At 45.9% G+C, this 17,300-nt stretch overlaps 1 protein-coding gene across 3 annotated transcripts in view; it reads right to left on the bottom strand.

Annotated features, from left to right (window-relative positions):
• Positions 1-17,300, bottom strand: part of CUEDC1 (CUE domain containing 1) — an 87,521-nt gene that overhangs the window by 8,237 nt on the left and 61,984 nt on the right. For 2 of the 3 annotated variants that reach the window (XM_074974983.1, XM_074974984.1), the window contains 6 exons: positions 14,835-14,918; positions 12,484-12,570; positions 10,204-10,297; positions 9,105-9,163; positions 7,910-7,980; positions 2,325-7,071 (listed from right to left, as the gene is read on the bottom strand). In XM_074974983.1, coding sequence (XP_074831084.1) covers positions 7,913-7,980; positions 9,105-9,163; positions 10,204-10,297; positions 12,484-12,570; positions 14,835-14,918 — 392 coding nt within the window. In that variant the 3' untranslated portion in view covers positions 2,325-7,071; positions 7,910-7,912. Of the gene's footprint in view, positions 1-2,324; positions 7,072-7,909; positions 7,981-9,104; positions 9,164-10,203; positions 10,298-12,483; positions 12,571-14,834; positions 14,919-17,300 lie in introns of those variants that run through there. The other variant, XM_074974985.1, reaches the window with a different exon arrangement.

Here is a 17,300-nt window from a genome sequence, read left to right as displayed (position 1 = left end):
AGAAAAAGCGAAGATGCTGTCACTGACTCTGAGGAAGTGAGATCCACAAGCTCCAGCTTGCTTTAAATTGTCTACCTTCAATAATGTTTCACGCTTCAAGACATACTGATCCATCAGCGAGTAGAAATGTGTGGTGTTGAAAATTAAGAACACATATTTCAGAAATAATACCTTATAATAAATGTATTCCCTTTCCACTAGGAGACAATGTGAAGGAGCCTGAATGTACGTTTGACAGACATGGAGGAGTTGGTGTATTCCAGACAATGAAACAGTTTAAAGAAACTGCACACACTTCATCCCGAGAGACTTACTATTTTCAGCATTAAGTGGGTAACACCATATTTTTGATAAAATGCAGTTCCACATTAATATAGCTGATTGTAGATGTGCTGTGAGCTTACACATACAGATCTGACGTCACAACTGTCCCTGAGCAGCCTGGGTCTGCATTTCTTGTTCATAAATAAAGCCCAGCTACAGAAGATCTGATATTGATTTACTGGCTAAGAGGTCCATCTAATGCCCATTGAACTCAATGGAATGACTTGCACTGGATCAGGTCTTAAATGCGTACATATGTCAGAGGAAAGGGTGTGAATGGTACACGCCCTATACATTAGTTACATCCTGCAACTGCCAGGATCACTCATTTATTAGGGAAATCATTCCTTAATGTTTCCTAAAGTCAATGGGCCTGACTCTTACCCCAGCCTGTGCAAAACTCATGCGCATGGGCTTTGCACAGAGCGAGGGTATGATGCAGCCTGCCATGCTGTGATGAACGATCAGAGACATAAAGCCCCCTCACTCACCTCTAAATCCTGCCTTAGAATCTTTGGTCCAAGCAAGAGCTGCACTGGTAACTTGCCAGAAGCTTGAAGTAGGTCAGTACATGTTTGATATGGAGGGGCTGCCCACAGAAGGAACAGATCTCAGGACATGTTGCTTCCTCTTGATCCTGTAGTCACTGCCAGCAGCTCCTCTCCATAGCAAAGATGGAGACCAATATATTGCAGGACTTGACAGAGGGCAGTTGTGTCACAGGCCACACTTGTTTGATTCAGAATTCCTCAAGCTCTTTCCTCCTCATGAGAAAGCTTCAAAATTTTCTTCTTGACCCATGATCCAAGCTCCTTCATAAAAGGTGTTCTTGAATCATGACAAATCCATGACTACCACAACTAACATTAGCTCTCCCTGCACCAATCTGCTGCTCCTGCAAGGTCAAGTGGCAAAGTATTCCGGGTCTTTCCGGGGGAGGAAGAGGATGGAGAGCTGCCTATGACAAGGATCCCATTTCCAGGAAAAGCTTTCCTTGGGTTTAAGAGTCTCCTGTACTGTAAACAGGGGTGATATTGAGTCAGAATTTCATGTTTAAAGTTTATATCCTCCCATCCTCAATTAGCTGCCCAGGCATTCAATTTAGGACCAGATTAAAAATTTTCCATCTAAGCCTCTTCTTTTTTTTTTTTTTTTTTTAAAAAAAACAGAAAATTGGATTTTCAATAAAATAAAGCAGTGGTTCTCAACCTGCGGCTCATTCAGCACACAGCTGCAGCTGCGACATCCTCAGGGCCATACAGGTAGTATATATGTTGCGTGGATGCGGCCCACATAACACACAGAGAGCTGCATATGCAGCCCAATGGTAAATAGGTTGAGAACCACTGACAGAGTTTTACAGGAAAAGCATCTGTTTTTTGCGGAAAATTGAAATTTTTTCAGATGTTCAATATTTCAACAAAAACTGAAATATTTCAATTTGGATATACTACCTTAGTGCCTGTTGGGAGTTGTAATGTGGTCATTTCATATCCCTGATTTTCTATGGGCCAGGCTTCCCAGACAGACTACATCTCCCATGATGTACCATAGCCAGGGATGTCCATGATGCACTGCTTCTGGTCTCCATGAGGGGAAACTATGGTACATCATGGAGATATAGTCAAAAATTTCAATGGGGGGGGGGGGGGGAAGGGAAGCCATTTGCTGACCAACTGTAGTTCAGATCACTTTGACAAGAGCTTGTTGGAGCTCTGCTATGGCAGTCAGGCTGTTCAGAGAAGTCCTCCTTCCTGTTTCTTTGGAGCCACCTATTGGATTGTGCACTACACAGTCAGCGTGAGTGAGGCAATAAGAATCCCTCACTTAGAAGAGCTACTCATTCGGTAACAGATGAGCCATTGAGAGCAATGTCTAGAAGTGAGATGAAAGAAAAATGTGTTTCACTCGATTCTCAGTTTCTCATTTTTTTTTTCATGGCCATAAAAAATCAAAAGCAAAGAAAACCAAGGCATTAAGTGTACGACGTGACTTTATTATATGAATTACTATTAAACATCTTTAAGAAAAAAATACTTATAGAAATAAGTTCTAAAATAGCAACACTCACAAACATCACAGAAATCTTTTTTGGTTTTTAAACCATTTCGTATAGAAGCGATACAAATGTCACTGAGTATTGTACATTTTTATAGAAGAAATGCATTTTGGCTTTCAAGCCTGTCTTTGTGGCCTTTCCGCTTGTTAGACCTGAATTTTTAAAAAGGAAAAAAAACCACCCTTCCTCCTCCATTACAATGGTATTTGGCGCCCCTGGGACATTTGGAAATGGTTACAAGGTTACATCGTTCAGAAAGACTGTGTCACGACTAGGATCTAAAGGTGCCTTGTTAGAACACATTAGCTAGCATGTCCTAAAAGTCCTGCATAGACAAGGCAGCGTATTCTGTTAACACATGCTAAACTATGCATGTTAACATATACACTGCCTTGTCTACACTAGACATTTAATAGCTAGCACTTGTTAGCTACCACATGCTAACACCACACCTTTAGATCCTAGTCTCAACAAAGCCAGAAAGATGTGAACCCCGCAGCGTAGCAAACGCAGATCAAGGAAGTCATGTAACAATATTATTCTCCTCCCATTCACTGCAATGCTAAGTTTCTAAAAACCACCAAATACTCTTTACTCTGTCTGGCTTTTTATATGCCTACAATGTGGGTCAGTGGAGAGTCACATCTCAGTATGGGTTCTGTCCTGGGAGGTTCTGAGCACTCAAACCTCCAACTGACTTTGAAGAGAGTAGAGCAGTGGTTCTCAACCTTTTTTCATTTACAGAACCCTAAACAATTTCGAATGGAGGTGCAGACCCCTTTGGAAATCTACTTTCTGTATATATAGTTGAATTCTGCTCAGTTTTCAGTCCAAGTCTTTTGTGGACCCCTTAGACACAGTCTGCAGACCCGACCACAGGTTGCGAACCACTGGAGTAGAGGGTGCTCAGCACCTCACAGATGTGTTCAGTACAGAGAGGCTGAGGGAACTGGGATTGTTTAGTCTGCGGAAGAGAAGAATGAGGGGGGATTTGATAGCTGCTTTCAACTACCTGAAAGGGGGTTCCAAAGAGGATGGATCTAGACTGTTCTCAGTGGTAGCTGATGACAGGACAAGGAGTAATGGTCTCAAGTTGCAGTGGGGGAGGTTTAGGTTGGATATTAGGAAAAACTTTTTCACTAGGAGGGTGGTGAAACACTGGAATGCGTTACCTAGGGAGGTGGTGGAATCTCCTTCCTTAGAAGTTTTTAAGGTCAGGCTTGACAAAGCCCTGGCTGGGATGATTTAGTTGGGGATTGGTCCTGCTTTGAGCAGGGGGTTGGACTAGATGACCTCCTGAGGTCCCTTTCAACCCTGATAGTCTATGATTCTGTGATCTCCAGATCGGCCCTAATAGAACAATGAGGCAATAAGTCGCCTCTGGACTAGTCTCCGGCTGTGCCGCAGCTGTGTCACTGCAGGCTTTTAGGTGTAGATATAGCCTGAGATTGTATTAAGAAGATGACCTTGGGGAGCTATGTTAACTAACACAATGTCATAGAAGTCAGCATAGAGAGGGAGAAGTTGTGCTAAGCACTGTGTCAGCTGGCCGTGGTTAACCCTATGGTTCTAGTCGGATTTACCCATGACAAGATGATGAAATGTTAAGCACACCTTGTCCTTGTCTATAGTGACTGTTAACACATTGTTAGTTAACATGACTCCATAAGGTTGTGTTATAACACAACCTGATTTCTAGAGAGAGACCAAGGAGTAAAAGATTTCAATAAACCTAGCACTAATTTAGCAGCGGGGCAGCTGCTAACATACAACACGTGTGTCCTGAGGGACAGGTGCATTTGTATTTTTCCCTTCCCACTCCCCCCAATCCACAAAGCACTTCCTGGAGACCAGACTGTCTTATAAAAATGCGTTTCTGCTGGGACAGGCAGCACAGTTTCCTACCAGCAAGAGTCTGAGCTTCTGTTTGTTCGGCCGTTGATGCCTTTTTGCATTCATGGAAACTTAGCTCAAAGTTAAGCCCTCAGTAGCCAAGAGGAGTTGGAACTTTTACAAGCTGATCTGATTCCAAGCTTGATTTTCTTCCAGACATGCAGAGCTGCTTTAGGAGAGGGAGAAACAGCCAAGCACTTATTAAAGTAGGAGCCAATTAAGGATAGGAAAAAGGGGGTGGGGGAGAAACAGACCTTCCAATTCTAAGGCTGGGGATAAAAGTCCCTCCTCCTCCTCCAAAAGCCCGTCTGTTTCCAGCGGTAGTGCTCCAGCTTCACCCTTAGCAACCAATACGTATGTATAGACACGCACACTTGGGGCCTTACCCTGAGTGGTGCTGAGCAATGTAGCACCCACTGATTTCAAAGGGGCCAGTGGGTGCCTGGCAGCTCCCAAAATCAGGCCCTTAGTCGCTTCCTTTCTCTGAACAGCCTCAAAAGCATATTCCAGGAACCTCATATCCTGCGTGCTGCAGAAGCTTCCAAGCCACTGAATTCTTGTCTGAGCACGGATGACCTCACTTGAAACTATTCTAGTCCCTGAAGCAGGCAAATTTCTCCTCCACTCAGGAGGTTTTACCAAAAGACTCATTGATGCTCCTCTCCCTTTTATTTATTTTTTGAAAGGAACAGACACCAAAAACAAGTTCAGCGTGGGGGGAATTTGAATCTTTAGAGGATCTTTAGTCTTTGAGAACCTCAAAAGTTGCTGAGATCCCAGGGCATAGCTGCTGTCCACATCCTGATTCAAGCCTGCATGCACTTGCCCACTGCACTGTTTGGGGTTTGTAGCAGCTCATGTTCTGACTGGGAGGTCATGGGCACTATATGCGACAGTTGAGGAGTTAGTGTAGTATCCAAATCACGTTCTGCCAGGAGAATGTGTCACTTCAGCAATAGACACATGGACCCTTTCATCAGGAACCTCTTGAAACTCCGTGCCACACAGACTCAAAGTCCTGCACTGAAAGGAAGCGCTGTGTGTGCCTGAATCCACTTTTGCTCATCCCTACTAGTTCTGAACAGTGTATCAAATTACTCAGGCCCAGACGAGGAAACCCACCACTGCCTTCGTGTTTCCATTGAGTAGCTTGATTGAATGCCAGGTGCATGGAACAAGAGCCTCATGCTCAGCAACTTTTAAAAAGAATCTGTCTTGGCACATGCTTCAAAGGCATACAGATTCTCCAGCAGATTTTGAAAGGAGCCTGTCAGGGAGTTTAAGCCTGCAATGTGGGCTTTTGTTACAAAGCCTAATAGAAAGGCAATGAAAAATGTTGGACTGATTGCTTGGATTGGTGTGTCTTCCTGCTGCTTTTGCAACCCGAACATTGCAGCGCTTGTGCTACTGCATGGGACCCAGAAAGTGAGACGGACTTGTCTATTCTCACTGCCCAAGCTTAGAAGTAAATAGACAGTATTGATGTAGAAAAGAAAACTTGCTTGGGGGGAGTTATTTCAGTAATTGACACTGCTGTTTGTAGCACAGGGAAGGAATTTCTTTTTAACTATTTTTTTTAGCCTGACAGTGTCCATTTCGATTCCAATGATTTGAGCATTACTTTTAATCCCCACAGTGTTCCACTGTGCCACCAGATTCCAAGCTCTCGCCCGGAGGAGGAATGTCATCCTCTCATTGACTGGCGAGCTCTGAACCAATCTCCTCTTCATTTCATGTTATGAGAACAGCTCTCACGTCTGTGCCCAGAACTCCCAAGACCATATGGACTCAGCTAAAGAAAACCCACTCATGTCTCAACTTGAGGCCAAACTCTGATCCCATTGAAGTCAGTTGTGAGACTCACATTAAGCAGGATTTAGCCTATGATGTACAAACTCAGAGGTGAATCAAATAAGGCCCCAGTTACAATCCCCTCCCATCTAATCTGGTAAGTGTTTCTAGACAGCCAAAACTCATTGCCTGCTACATAGGGAGCAGCCAACTGTCATGAACAATCCAAATGAGAACCCGTGGGATATGTTCTAATTCAGAGATCAGCAATGAGAACTACACAGCTTTGAAATTTAGCCTTCCCTCACCCCCCATTCCTACCTTGTAAAGGTACCGTAATATCACAAGAGCAGCAGCACAAAGCTAGAGGAAGTGGTACATTGGAGGAGCAACTGGACCCAGCTTGGTGTCTAGTTCAAGGCAATTTTATTCATGCCTGAGGCAAAGGTTTAATTCAATGTGAGATGCCCAGGAGAAGGCCTTTTCTTTTTCAAAAGACGATTTATATTATCCTGCCTATTACCTGATCTGGATCCTGGCTTATTAACTCTTAGTAACAATAACAATAAACAACATTTTTCAGGTCTTTTTTTATGTGCGTAAAGTTACATCACATTGCTACAGTGATATGTTTAAAAATGCGCAAGCCAGAGCCCCGCTTTTCAATGTATTATTGTTGTTATTGTTTTTAATTCATATCCAAACCATGTTTATATCAAAGAGGGTGAGGGATTGGCCATTATTCCCACAAGCTTGAAATCCATTATCTTCACTGCAGTGACTGAGAAAAATTCAGATCAGCTGCTGATTTTTGGCTGGATTTGCTGGATAGGAAAGAGGTGTTTTCAAACCCGCTGGGAAGAAAAAATTGTGCCTCACTTTAATACTTGTACTTCAGAAAAGGATGATAGTGGGGGAAGCCAAGGAAATTGTTTTTTCTTTGCAGCCATCTTCTTATTAAGACTTTAACAAATAAAGCCCAGTTCAGGCAATGGATCTGGGATCTAGAAGAGAAGGGTAGGGAGGGGGAGAGGAAGAAGTGTATTCAGTCAAAGCTGCTTCACTCATGGTGCTGAAACAAAGCCTGTCACTGTGCACTGTGCACCAAGCCATAAGGATTCACTGAACTTGATGCATAGGAACAGGCAGGCATGAATACTGGAGCCTCTGCATGGTTTTCATCAGTAACCTCATGCTGAGTCCACCCACATACGTTCTCCATGGAGAGCAAAGAACAGGGAAGAATTGGCCAGACAGTTTCTCTTGCATTCTTCAGTACAAAGGCCAAAGTACCTGTTGCTATCCACACAGCAGCTATTAATGGGGCTGGAGGGGCAGACGTCTGTACAACAATGGCAGAGTAAGTCCCTGTGGGTGACATTCACCCCAATGCAAGCCCCATGTGCAAGGCTTTATGCACAAAGACCTACCTAGATCCTTAACACATAGCACAAAGAACTCCACACATCCTCTCTGAGGCATGGTGATTTTCACCCTAAGTCATCAAGGATGTTGCGGGGCCAGTGCTATCAGCTGTAGCTGAAACAAGAGGAAGTAATCCATCCTGTGAAAGCCAGGGAAGAACAAACAGCTGAAGCCAAGACAATACCCTCTGTTTCAACTTTGCGTTGGAGCACCAGGGATAAAGCTCAAGCCACTTGTTTTCTCCATGACAGCGTGCAACAGATCCTTTGAATTTTCTTAGGTTGGCACTTTTTCCATTGGCCCCATTGTCTAATCTACATCACTCAAATCACTGGGGGGCGGGAGGGATGGGCTTGCAACAGGATAGCTGATCTGATTCCTGTAACTAGCTGCACATTACCCCCAAACACTTCTTACCATTTATTGTCCTTCTTTCGGCCTCTCTTCTTCCTCGTGTAGTTGCTGCCTTCTTGCTTGGAAATCCTCATCTGAAAGGCATGAGACAGACCTGTGTGGTCAGAACTTCAGGAGATCCTTTCCCGTATCTAAACAAGCTGGGTGGCAAAGCTGCAGCAGTATCAGGGGACTGGAAGGGCCTGGGAATTGCAGAAGGATATAGGTGACTGTCACTCTTGGGTCACTGGTTGGTTCAAACCTGCCCCAGGCTAGCAGTGAACAAAGCCACTACTGTTAGATGGCAGTTCCATGTCCTACATGAAATGAGTAGGTGAGTATCAGCCCATTTCCTACTGCATGAGTGCCCACCTGTGCAGCTGGCGCCTTGGTTGGCTGCCTCAGCAGATGGGCCTTGGTGTGAATGGGCTATGGAGACTGTACCACCCTCTCACCCCTTGTGGTGCTTCTCCTGGGTCAAGGGAAGAGGCTACTGCTGTCGTGCTGTCCTGTAGACAAATAACGGACTTCAGGTCTCGGGGATGCTGATCCAACACCTTTCACCACTGGGTTATACTTCTGTTAAATCTACGCATGCCTGTTGCAAAGCCGCAGCGAGTTTTACCCACCCGAACCTACAGAGGGTGTTCCTGGCCTTTGGGGAAGCAAGCCCCACTTCATTTTGTTTGGTGATCCCATCATCTGATGAGGAGCTGAACTAACAGAGAACAGGGGGCTGGACAGCCAGAACACATGGTAGAAGGGGACCAGGAGGAAGGGCCTGCTCACCCCAAACCTCATTCATATACCTTGGGGAGTTAACACACAGATGGAGAAGTATCCGTTGTACAGTACAGGGTTTGAAATGGAGAGATGGGAGGAGCCTGGCTAAAAAGTGGGGGAGTTCCTTATCCTGTCTCTGGCTTGGGGGAGCTCCCCCATGCTGTTTCTGGTGCAGAGAGAGCTCCCCCATTCCTGTTTCACTCTACATTTAGCCACAGGGATGGTCCAGGCCTGCTAGCTCTTTGCGTTAGGAAAGGGCAACTCAGGGAACAGGTTCCAAACAGCTAGCGTCACAGGCAGGAAGGAATCTGCAAGGAAGGAAGCTCGATTTTTGGTGTGCAGCCCCTGCTATTTGGGGTCACAAACCCACACACACCAAGGCAGTGGGCAAATCAGCTGGAGACTTGCTCTCTAGCAGAAACAAACATTGTCTTACCACACGAGTGTCCTTCAACATCATCGAGAAGATTAGCTGTGGAAGCCGCTGTCCCCATGCTGCACTCTTTGTTAAGGAAAGTGTTCGACAGCCTGGGAAGTAAATCACAGACTCGCAAACAGCCCATCACAATTGACTCCAAGAATTGGGGGTGGTTCCCAGGTATGTTTCCAGTTGCATTCTGCTGCTATCTGGCATGAGATCCGGGTCATAACAGAACAGGGAGGCCATGACAGTGGCACTCAGGTACCAAGGCAACATACTTTGGAGAGTATTAACGCAGCCACCCTAAGGAGAGCAGTCTGGGGATAACAAAGCCCTTTTATCTCTATGTCTCTATCCATGTGCCAGCTAAAATGAAAATGGAAAAGAAGGGGAGGAAGAGCTGATAGACGAGTCACCAGCATGGTTTCTCTTGCATCATTGGTATTGAGCAGTGTCCTAGGACTGCCATGATAATTATTTAGCACATGTGCTTTTTAAATTAACATGCCACTAGAGAAACTCTCCCCACAAAATACAGTTTCAAGGGGGCTTCAGCAACAAGCGAATCATTTTAGCTTGGCTCAAACCAGAATATCACCTCCAAACACACCAAGACTTCAGGGGAGTTCAGAGCTGGATCCAAACTTGCATACACCATGAGCTGTGAATGTCTGCTGTGGCTTGGATTATGAGGGTTGCAAACATGTACCTTTTGGTTACTGACATTGTTTTCTCCCTGAGCTATAGCTCCCTTCCAAGTGCACAAATCTTTTCCCTAGTTTCAGGGCTTAAGTGAGATTTAAGTGGTGCATGGACCAGGGATTCTCTACCTTGTCTATACCAAGAAACCTCTTCCCCATGCCAGGATCCTCCCTCCAGGATCCTCCCCCCACCCATCCTGTTAACCTCCCTGCCATTAAGAAATATGGGACGGACAGGATGGTTGTGTCCCCCTAACCCTTTCCTTTACCCAAAGGTGGAGAACCCCGGCATAGGCCTCGTTCTAGCCCTCTGCAGCAGAGTTTTGTTCCAAGTTGTGGGAACTGGGACCCATCCCTGGGAAGCTCAGTGTGACCAAGGGGTGGGAGGACAACGTCATGTGTTGAAAGGATACACCTGGTGCTTCAGTAAGTGTTTTCTTTTTGACTTCTTCATCTTGGTCTTCTCTGAGAAAGCCCTGGCAAGTTCAAACAGCTTCTTGCGTGTAGCTGAAAGGAAACAGGCAGGTGAATGGCTTGCCCTTAACCAGCCATCAAAAGTGGATAGCAAACAACAAATATGACAAGTGCCAAGTTCCCATGCCATCCATTTGGGATGATGGGGCTTTGATTCACCCTCTACATGCTGCAGGGCAGGGGATGACTAAACCAAGATGAATCTGCCTGCTTGAATGCAGAATGCACAATGCCTTACTGCTTAGCCTTAGGAAACCAAGGACCAATAAACCTTTCCAGGCACTGGTACTAGTTTCAGTGATCAGAAAGAATATAATTTGATCCCTGCAGGAAGGATTCAATTGACTACACAAAAGGTCTGACTATTCAGACTTTTTGATTGTGATTTCCATGACATTCTTCATCCATGACTAAGCCAAATTCCCTCTCTCCCCTCACCCCCACACTAAACAAAGCTCAAATAAACTGTGGCCCATGAGTCAGTCAAACTGCGTGAGGTGCCCAATTTATTTTACAACAGGAGAGTAGCCTGTGGCTTGCTGGAAAGAAATAACAAAAGTGGGAAGAGTTTCTATTAACCCCTCATTCTCTAGCCTCTATTTTATTATTTAAACAGAAGCTAGAAAGGACTTGCTTCTATTCCCAGGAAGCCCAATCCAATCCGTGTCACGGAGTCAGGCATACAATACATACATTGAAGACAGGCATACACACAGGCTTGCAGCATGAAGGAGCATGCCAGATCTGATGTCAGAGCAGCCAGAGCAATTTAGCCAGTTTCAGCACCTATAAATGGCAAAACCCCACTCCATCGCCTGTGTCTACCGGAGGAGACACCTAACTGATCTGCCTGTGAGTGGCAGAGAAAATCCATCCAAGCCACATGTGTCATCTTCTGGGGTGGGGTAGGAAGAAAAGAAAAATGGATTCCACTTGAAGAACAAACTCATTCAGGGAGCAGTGCTGCTCCCCGCACATCACGGGGACTCTCTTCATGAGTGATGGAACCTAGAGCATGGCCTCCTTTACTGTTTTAACCCACTTGCTTGCTGGAGATCTGGTCTCATCCCCAGCCTAGACAGACGGGGCTAAGTGCTGACAAAGTCCTCAGTGCTGTACATGACAGTCCCTGCCCCAATGAGCTTAGTGTCTGGGGGAGAGAAACATGGAAAGCAGGGCTAGAGTGGAAGCTTTTGGGGGCAGGGATTGTCCCTTTGTTCTGTGTTTGTACAGCACTTAGCACAGTGGGGGCTGGTCTGTGACGGGGGCTCCCAGGTACTATGGGAAGGCAATTATTATTAATGTGCTGGGACACTCAGAGGAAGGAACGTCTTGAAGTTTTGCTTTTCTTCTTAATGCCCTTCCTGTTGGCATTGTGGGAGGAATGAGTCCAGAAAAGGCATGTGCTGAGGGGAGCGGAGGGCAGTGGCTCGGGGACTCGGGATGCAGAGGGCATTCCTGGCACAGGGCTGCACTGAAGCGAGTCTGGGAGAGAAATAGGGGAATGAGCCTAGCATGGCTGGTGTGGTGGTTGGGGGCTTCCTGCTGAGGTTACCCAGAATGCAACGCTAGGCACTCACCAGGAGTCAGACACGCATTACTACCGTGGCAGCTTCCTCAAAACCAAGCTCTCTCATAAGTTTGAAACAACTGGCACAGGGGAGGTTGGTCCATCTCTGATCAGGGCTGCACCCAGGCCAGAAGGAAAGCACAGATGGGTGCAGAGTGTGGGGCAGAGGACCCAGAAGTCCAGGATTACAGAAGGCAAATGGAAATCAAACCCCAATCTGCTCCAGGCTTTGGAGATGGATTAGTGCAATTTGGATTTCCCTATTTGATACTCCCAGTTCATCCTCGCCAAGCTTAGGGCAGCCTTACACAGCACAACGTATTAAAGCCCCTTCTAATCAAAAGCTCAACTCCCAGCTGAATGTGCCTTGCCCTGTTAGAGTCACGGGGTGGCTTGACAAACATGAATAACTTCTGAGGCTCGGAGGGGAGGTAAGAATCCCGTATCTTCGTAGATCTGTGCATACCCGGGTACTGGCTTGCACATGTGCGCGCACACACACACACACGCATGCAGAGTGCTTTAGCAGAAAAATGCCTTAGCACTAGATTCAGTGCTAAAGAATCCTTACTGCTTCACCTCCTCCGCCTGCCCACCTACTGCCACGCAGCCTTCTCTCTGCCAATACGGAACGTAGAGACAAACTCACATTTTCCCATGTGTTTCAATTTGTCCCTGAATAAGGCATCTTCAGACACAGCACTGCTGGCCTCGCTGGTTACAGGGGCTATGTCACCTGAAATGCAAAAATCTGGTCACTAGGGGTTTGGAGGGGTGGAGCAGGGTGTGCAGAGAATCTAAGCCGAACCATCACCACTGACCCAATTCCAGTTCCAGTGAAACAGCGGCCCTGCCACAAAGCAGCTGGCAAGCATCTCTGTCCTGAGCTGAATAAGACAGAGTAAGAAAAGAGCACACATAAAAGATGGAGACCAGGGAGAAATTACCAGCAGTTCCTAGTGCACAAAGGGATAGTCTGTTCTGTCTCAATGAGACAAGCCAGGTGGGATGCAGAAAGGGCTGGATTCTGGCGGAGGGGGGAGATGGGATGGGAGACAGGATGGAGGTCAGCAGATACAGTACTACCTAGGCCTCTTGGGATGGAAGTGACCCTCTACATTCAGCTGCTTCCAGTACAGCCCTTCCTTTAAAAGGGTTACAGATAAGAGATTACAGCTGTGGCTCTGTTGATTTCAGCAGAGCTATGGGTGATTTCTGCCTGCCTGTGGGCTTGAATCTCCAGTGCTCTACAACATTGCTACCTGTGCAGAATTAATGCAGAGCAGCTGTAGGTGCTACCACTCTGACCTGGCAGCTTTCACACCTGTGCACAATGGATGCAAAATGACTACACAAGGTGCAAGGCCCTGCAGAATCAGGCCCCATCCATCAATGTCTGTTCATACAAAAAAAAAAAATTGCCCTTTGCTGAACAAAAAGCCTCTTGCTTCTTTGAGAGAAAGTGACCCCAAGTCACCCAATCTGCTAATTTTATTTCTCAGTTGGTTATTAGATCATGCTCCAAGCCCATTCGCATTACCATGATGACACAGACAGTTAATTAAGAATGGAGAAAGTTTAGAAGTCTCAGCTGTACTAGTGCAGGCAGCTGATCTGGTTGAGTCACAGCTCCTTGTTAATCATATCCTTGTGCTTCTCGCCCTCTTTATCAAATCTGGGCACAATTGAAATTCCGTAACCTTAGCCAAAATCATCACGTCAAGCCTCAATGAATAGTTCCATTTGCCGTGTCCTGCTCTGTAGTTCAACATGAAGATACTGACAGACACCAACGCTGTTTGTCCTTTGGGGCAGCTGCTATGCAGTCCCTAAGGTTAATCAAGATTACTCAGATAGTTGGTATGCCTGCAAGGCATGATCCCTGCCTCCTGGGCTAGACAAGGGTATGTTTTGTTATACTTGGGAACTAGAGCATAGTTCTCTTCATTCTACCTCCACTCCCAAGCAAAATCTACATAGCCATGCATGGCAAGAGAGAAAAGGACCAGGATGGGGAATGAGGAGGACTCTTTTAGCCTTGGGCCAATGTAGAAGCAATAATGGTTTCCAAGTTTCATTTGATCAAAGCTCAAAGCATGTGCTGGACTCTAGGACTAAGGCAGAGAGAGAGTGGAGCCGAAAACTGCATCTTACTGTCTCCTTATTGCAACCTGACTGGAATCGAAGCTTTCTGAATGCTGAGGGATTGTGACAAGGCAGGCGCTATTAATACAGTATCATGTAGGCAGGGGGAAGTAGCAAAGAGGCTAGCAAAGGTGTGCCACCCTTTTCTGGGTCATTTTGCCCATTCCCAGCAACTGAGAGAAAACGGAGAAGTTATCTGCTGCAGGATAGGAAACTTAAGGGGGAGATTTTCCAAGCAAAGACATGCATTAGGGCCTCAACTCCCACTGGCTGTCCCAACTGCCCTTTGTGCCTCTAAAAATCTCCCCTATAACTTCTACTCACATCACACTATTTTTACAGTCATCAGAAGTCTCCCGCAACGTCCCTGACGATACCGCCCCCCAGGGGGAGAATCCCTTTCCAGCCCCAAACCTAAGGAGTTTTGGAAAGAAGAAAGGGATTGATGTCATTTGCCACCAAAAGGAAGGTTTTCACCCTCTGCCATTCATGTCACTAGATATGTCTCCACTGCAAAAAAGGTGTGTTCTTCACTCTGGTTAAAACAGCAGTAAAGATACGGCAACTCAGCTTTTAACTTGGGTTAGCAGCTCGACTTAAAACTGATAAAGCAGCCTGGGGCTGAACTCGAGCTGGTACCCAAACTGGCACATCTTTACTGCTATTTTAACCCAAGCTGGCTAATTTGGGTTAGAACACACTTTTTTTTTTTTCTTTTTCTTTTTTTTTTTTAAGCGAAGACCTACCTGCAGTGTGGCCCTCTGCAGACAACGCAACGGCAGAAGCCTTAAAAATATGAGAGCAGCTGCCAGGAGATCTCTGTGATCATATGCTCACACACGGCTTGTAAATTACCTGGTTGTACAGAAGAAAAGCTGAATTCATTACTGACGGCAACACTGGTCGACTTGGATTTTTTTGACTCATACTTCAGTCGATCTGAAGAACAAAAAACATTCAATTAGCCCTGGGACCCTGAATCATTTATTCCATTCTTCTTGACCTAGCCAGGCATTACATTGCACTCACTGCCAAGGGTGTTTTACAGCTTCAGTGTAACAAGGTCTGGAATGAGGAAGGGAGTCTGGGGCAGGAGCGGGGGAATTTTTTTTCTTCATCTTAAATTTGTTTTTATGGTTTATGAAAGGGGCAGAACTGACAGCCCAGAAGGCTGAAGTCCTAGTCTCTGTTTGTCAGAGGGTGGAGATGGATGGCAGGAGAGAGATCACTAGATCATTACCTGTTAGGTTCACTCCCTCTGGGGCACCTGGCATTGGCCATTGTCTGTAGACAGGATACTGGGTTGGATGGACCTTTGGTCTGACCCAGTATGGCCCTTCTTATGTTCTTAAGTCCTCCATCCAGAGGGTAGGTACAGCCTGGAAGGCAGTAGAGCCAGCTTCCCCACACTGCTCTGCCAATGTGCCTCATCCCGACAGGGACCATGCTGTAGGGCTGGCTAACTGGGAGCTGGGATTGAGATCCACCAATAGCATTGTTAAAAACAGGAAGTCATTTGGGCTGGCTGGGCTCAGCTGAACCCAAATGACTGAGCAAGCATCTGCTTCACCCAGAGGCTGGGTTTTTGAATGGAAAAGAAATAGCACAAAAATGTGACCATGCTAATATAATTAACTGAAGGCAAAAAATGCTCAGACTTAGGTGTCTAAACGGCAGACATCTAAATCCACATGTAGGCACCCAAATAAGAGCATCCTGAGTGTCAGAAATGCTGAGTACCCCTGACTGCATCTGAGGTCAATAGGAACTTGCAGGTGATCAGCACTCTGGAAAATCAGGCCCAAAGTATAGCGTGAGCTGAAATTAATTGCCAAATGTTGTGACTGGACTTAATGATGTATGATTTGTGAGAGCATTTTCAGAAACTTGGTATGTCACCAACATGATGAAGTACACTTAAAGAAATTGGCTTGTATAGTTTTACTTTCAGAAGCTGACAACTCTTGTCAGGAAAGATTTAAAAACAAATGGGTAATAATCCTCTTGTCTGTTAATTGCACGCATCTCTGACGGCGTCAGAAGAAGATATTCATGCTTCTGAAAATACGGATTCAAAGACAAATCACAACCCCAGATCAGCACATCTTCTAATGCTGGGTGTGTTAAATCTGACCCTGGATCTTGATTTTGCAGATAGGCACCTATCTTTATAGTGAGGCTGAATACAGACCCTGGGGCTGAAGGCCCTTTCCTGATCTAAAACTAGGGGGCATTTGAGATCTGGATCCCAAATGTGCAGCTTTGTTTTGAAGCAGTGCAGCTAAGCTAGAATGGCAGCCTCAATGCTGCCTGCTCCAAGTTTGCAGTCCTAGCCTGGTTTGCTTTGTTCTGGGTTCCATCTGTCAGCAAAGTGAGCAAACGCAGTCTGAAGTGAGGTCTGCTGTTCTGTGGAGGAGTGGGATCCCAGCTGGCAATAAGTGATAGCATGAGAACCCTAGGCAAGTGCTTTCCAAACAGTCTTTTTGCTGCGCTGGATAGCACATGCTTTCTCCACTGTTTCCCTCTGCCTCAGAGGAAAAGTGAGGCTACACAATGCTTGAGGAATCGAGAGAGGAAGAGAACCTTGCCCCCAACACCGCCGCAGCCTCCAAATGCTAGCCCTCTGCACATGTAAAGCATAACGCCAGTTGGTGGTAGCTCTGTGCCTCCACATCCCAATCCCAAGAGTACAAGTTCAGACCCCTTCAAAACCAACATACAAGGCATTCAAGCAACAAGTGAAATCCCATTTCCTTTACAACTGTTCCCTCTGAAAGGATCAGACAGCTGGAGCACAGTGGGTATGAAAATCTTTGAGAGGTGCAAAACCCAGTGGGCTGTAGTCTCACTTGAACACTGCTCCAGAAAGGTATTTCAAAGGCTGGGTGGACCTGTTGGACAGCTATGTCACTGCAATGTTCAGTTCAACTGTAAAAAGTCAGGCAAGGCAAAGCCTGAGGTACCAGCAGCCAAGTTAACTCAGTATGTGCGCCTCTCTCTACTTACATTATATACACTGACCATATATTCACTATATATGTATTCAGTCACTACTATAAGGCACCAATTGAAACAGTGGCCATCCAACACATAAAGCTAGTGTAACACTGAGGAACAATCCCAGATATTCATAGAAAGATGGAAATGTTTCCCTGTTGAACTGCTTTTTGAAAACAGAGAAGGCTGTCTGTCCAGAGCTGCTCAGAGGTTCAGAACATTGGAGCAGGCCTGGGGAAGATAGATTCAAGGGGGAGCTATAGGCGAGGCAATCTAAGATGCACAATGAATGAAATGTATCACGTGGCACTTAATCACCATCTA

Source organism: Natator depressus, chromosome 17 (assembly GCF_965152275.1).
Source record: "Natator depressus isolate rNatDep1 chromosome 17, rNatDep2.hap1, whole genome shotgun sequence".
Classification (NCBI taxonomy): domain Eukaryota; kingdom Metazoa; phylum Chordata; order Testudines; family Cheloniidae; genus Natator; species Natator depressus.
This window is presented reverse-complemented; position numbering and strand designations above follow the sequence as displayed.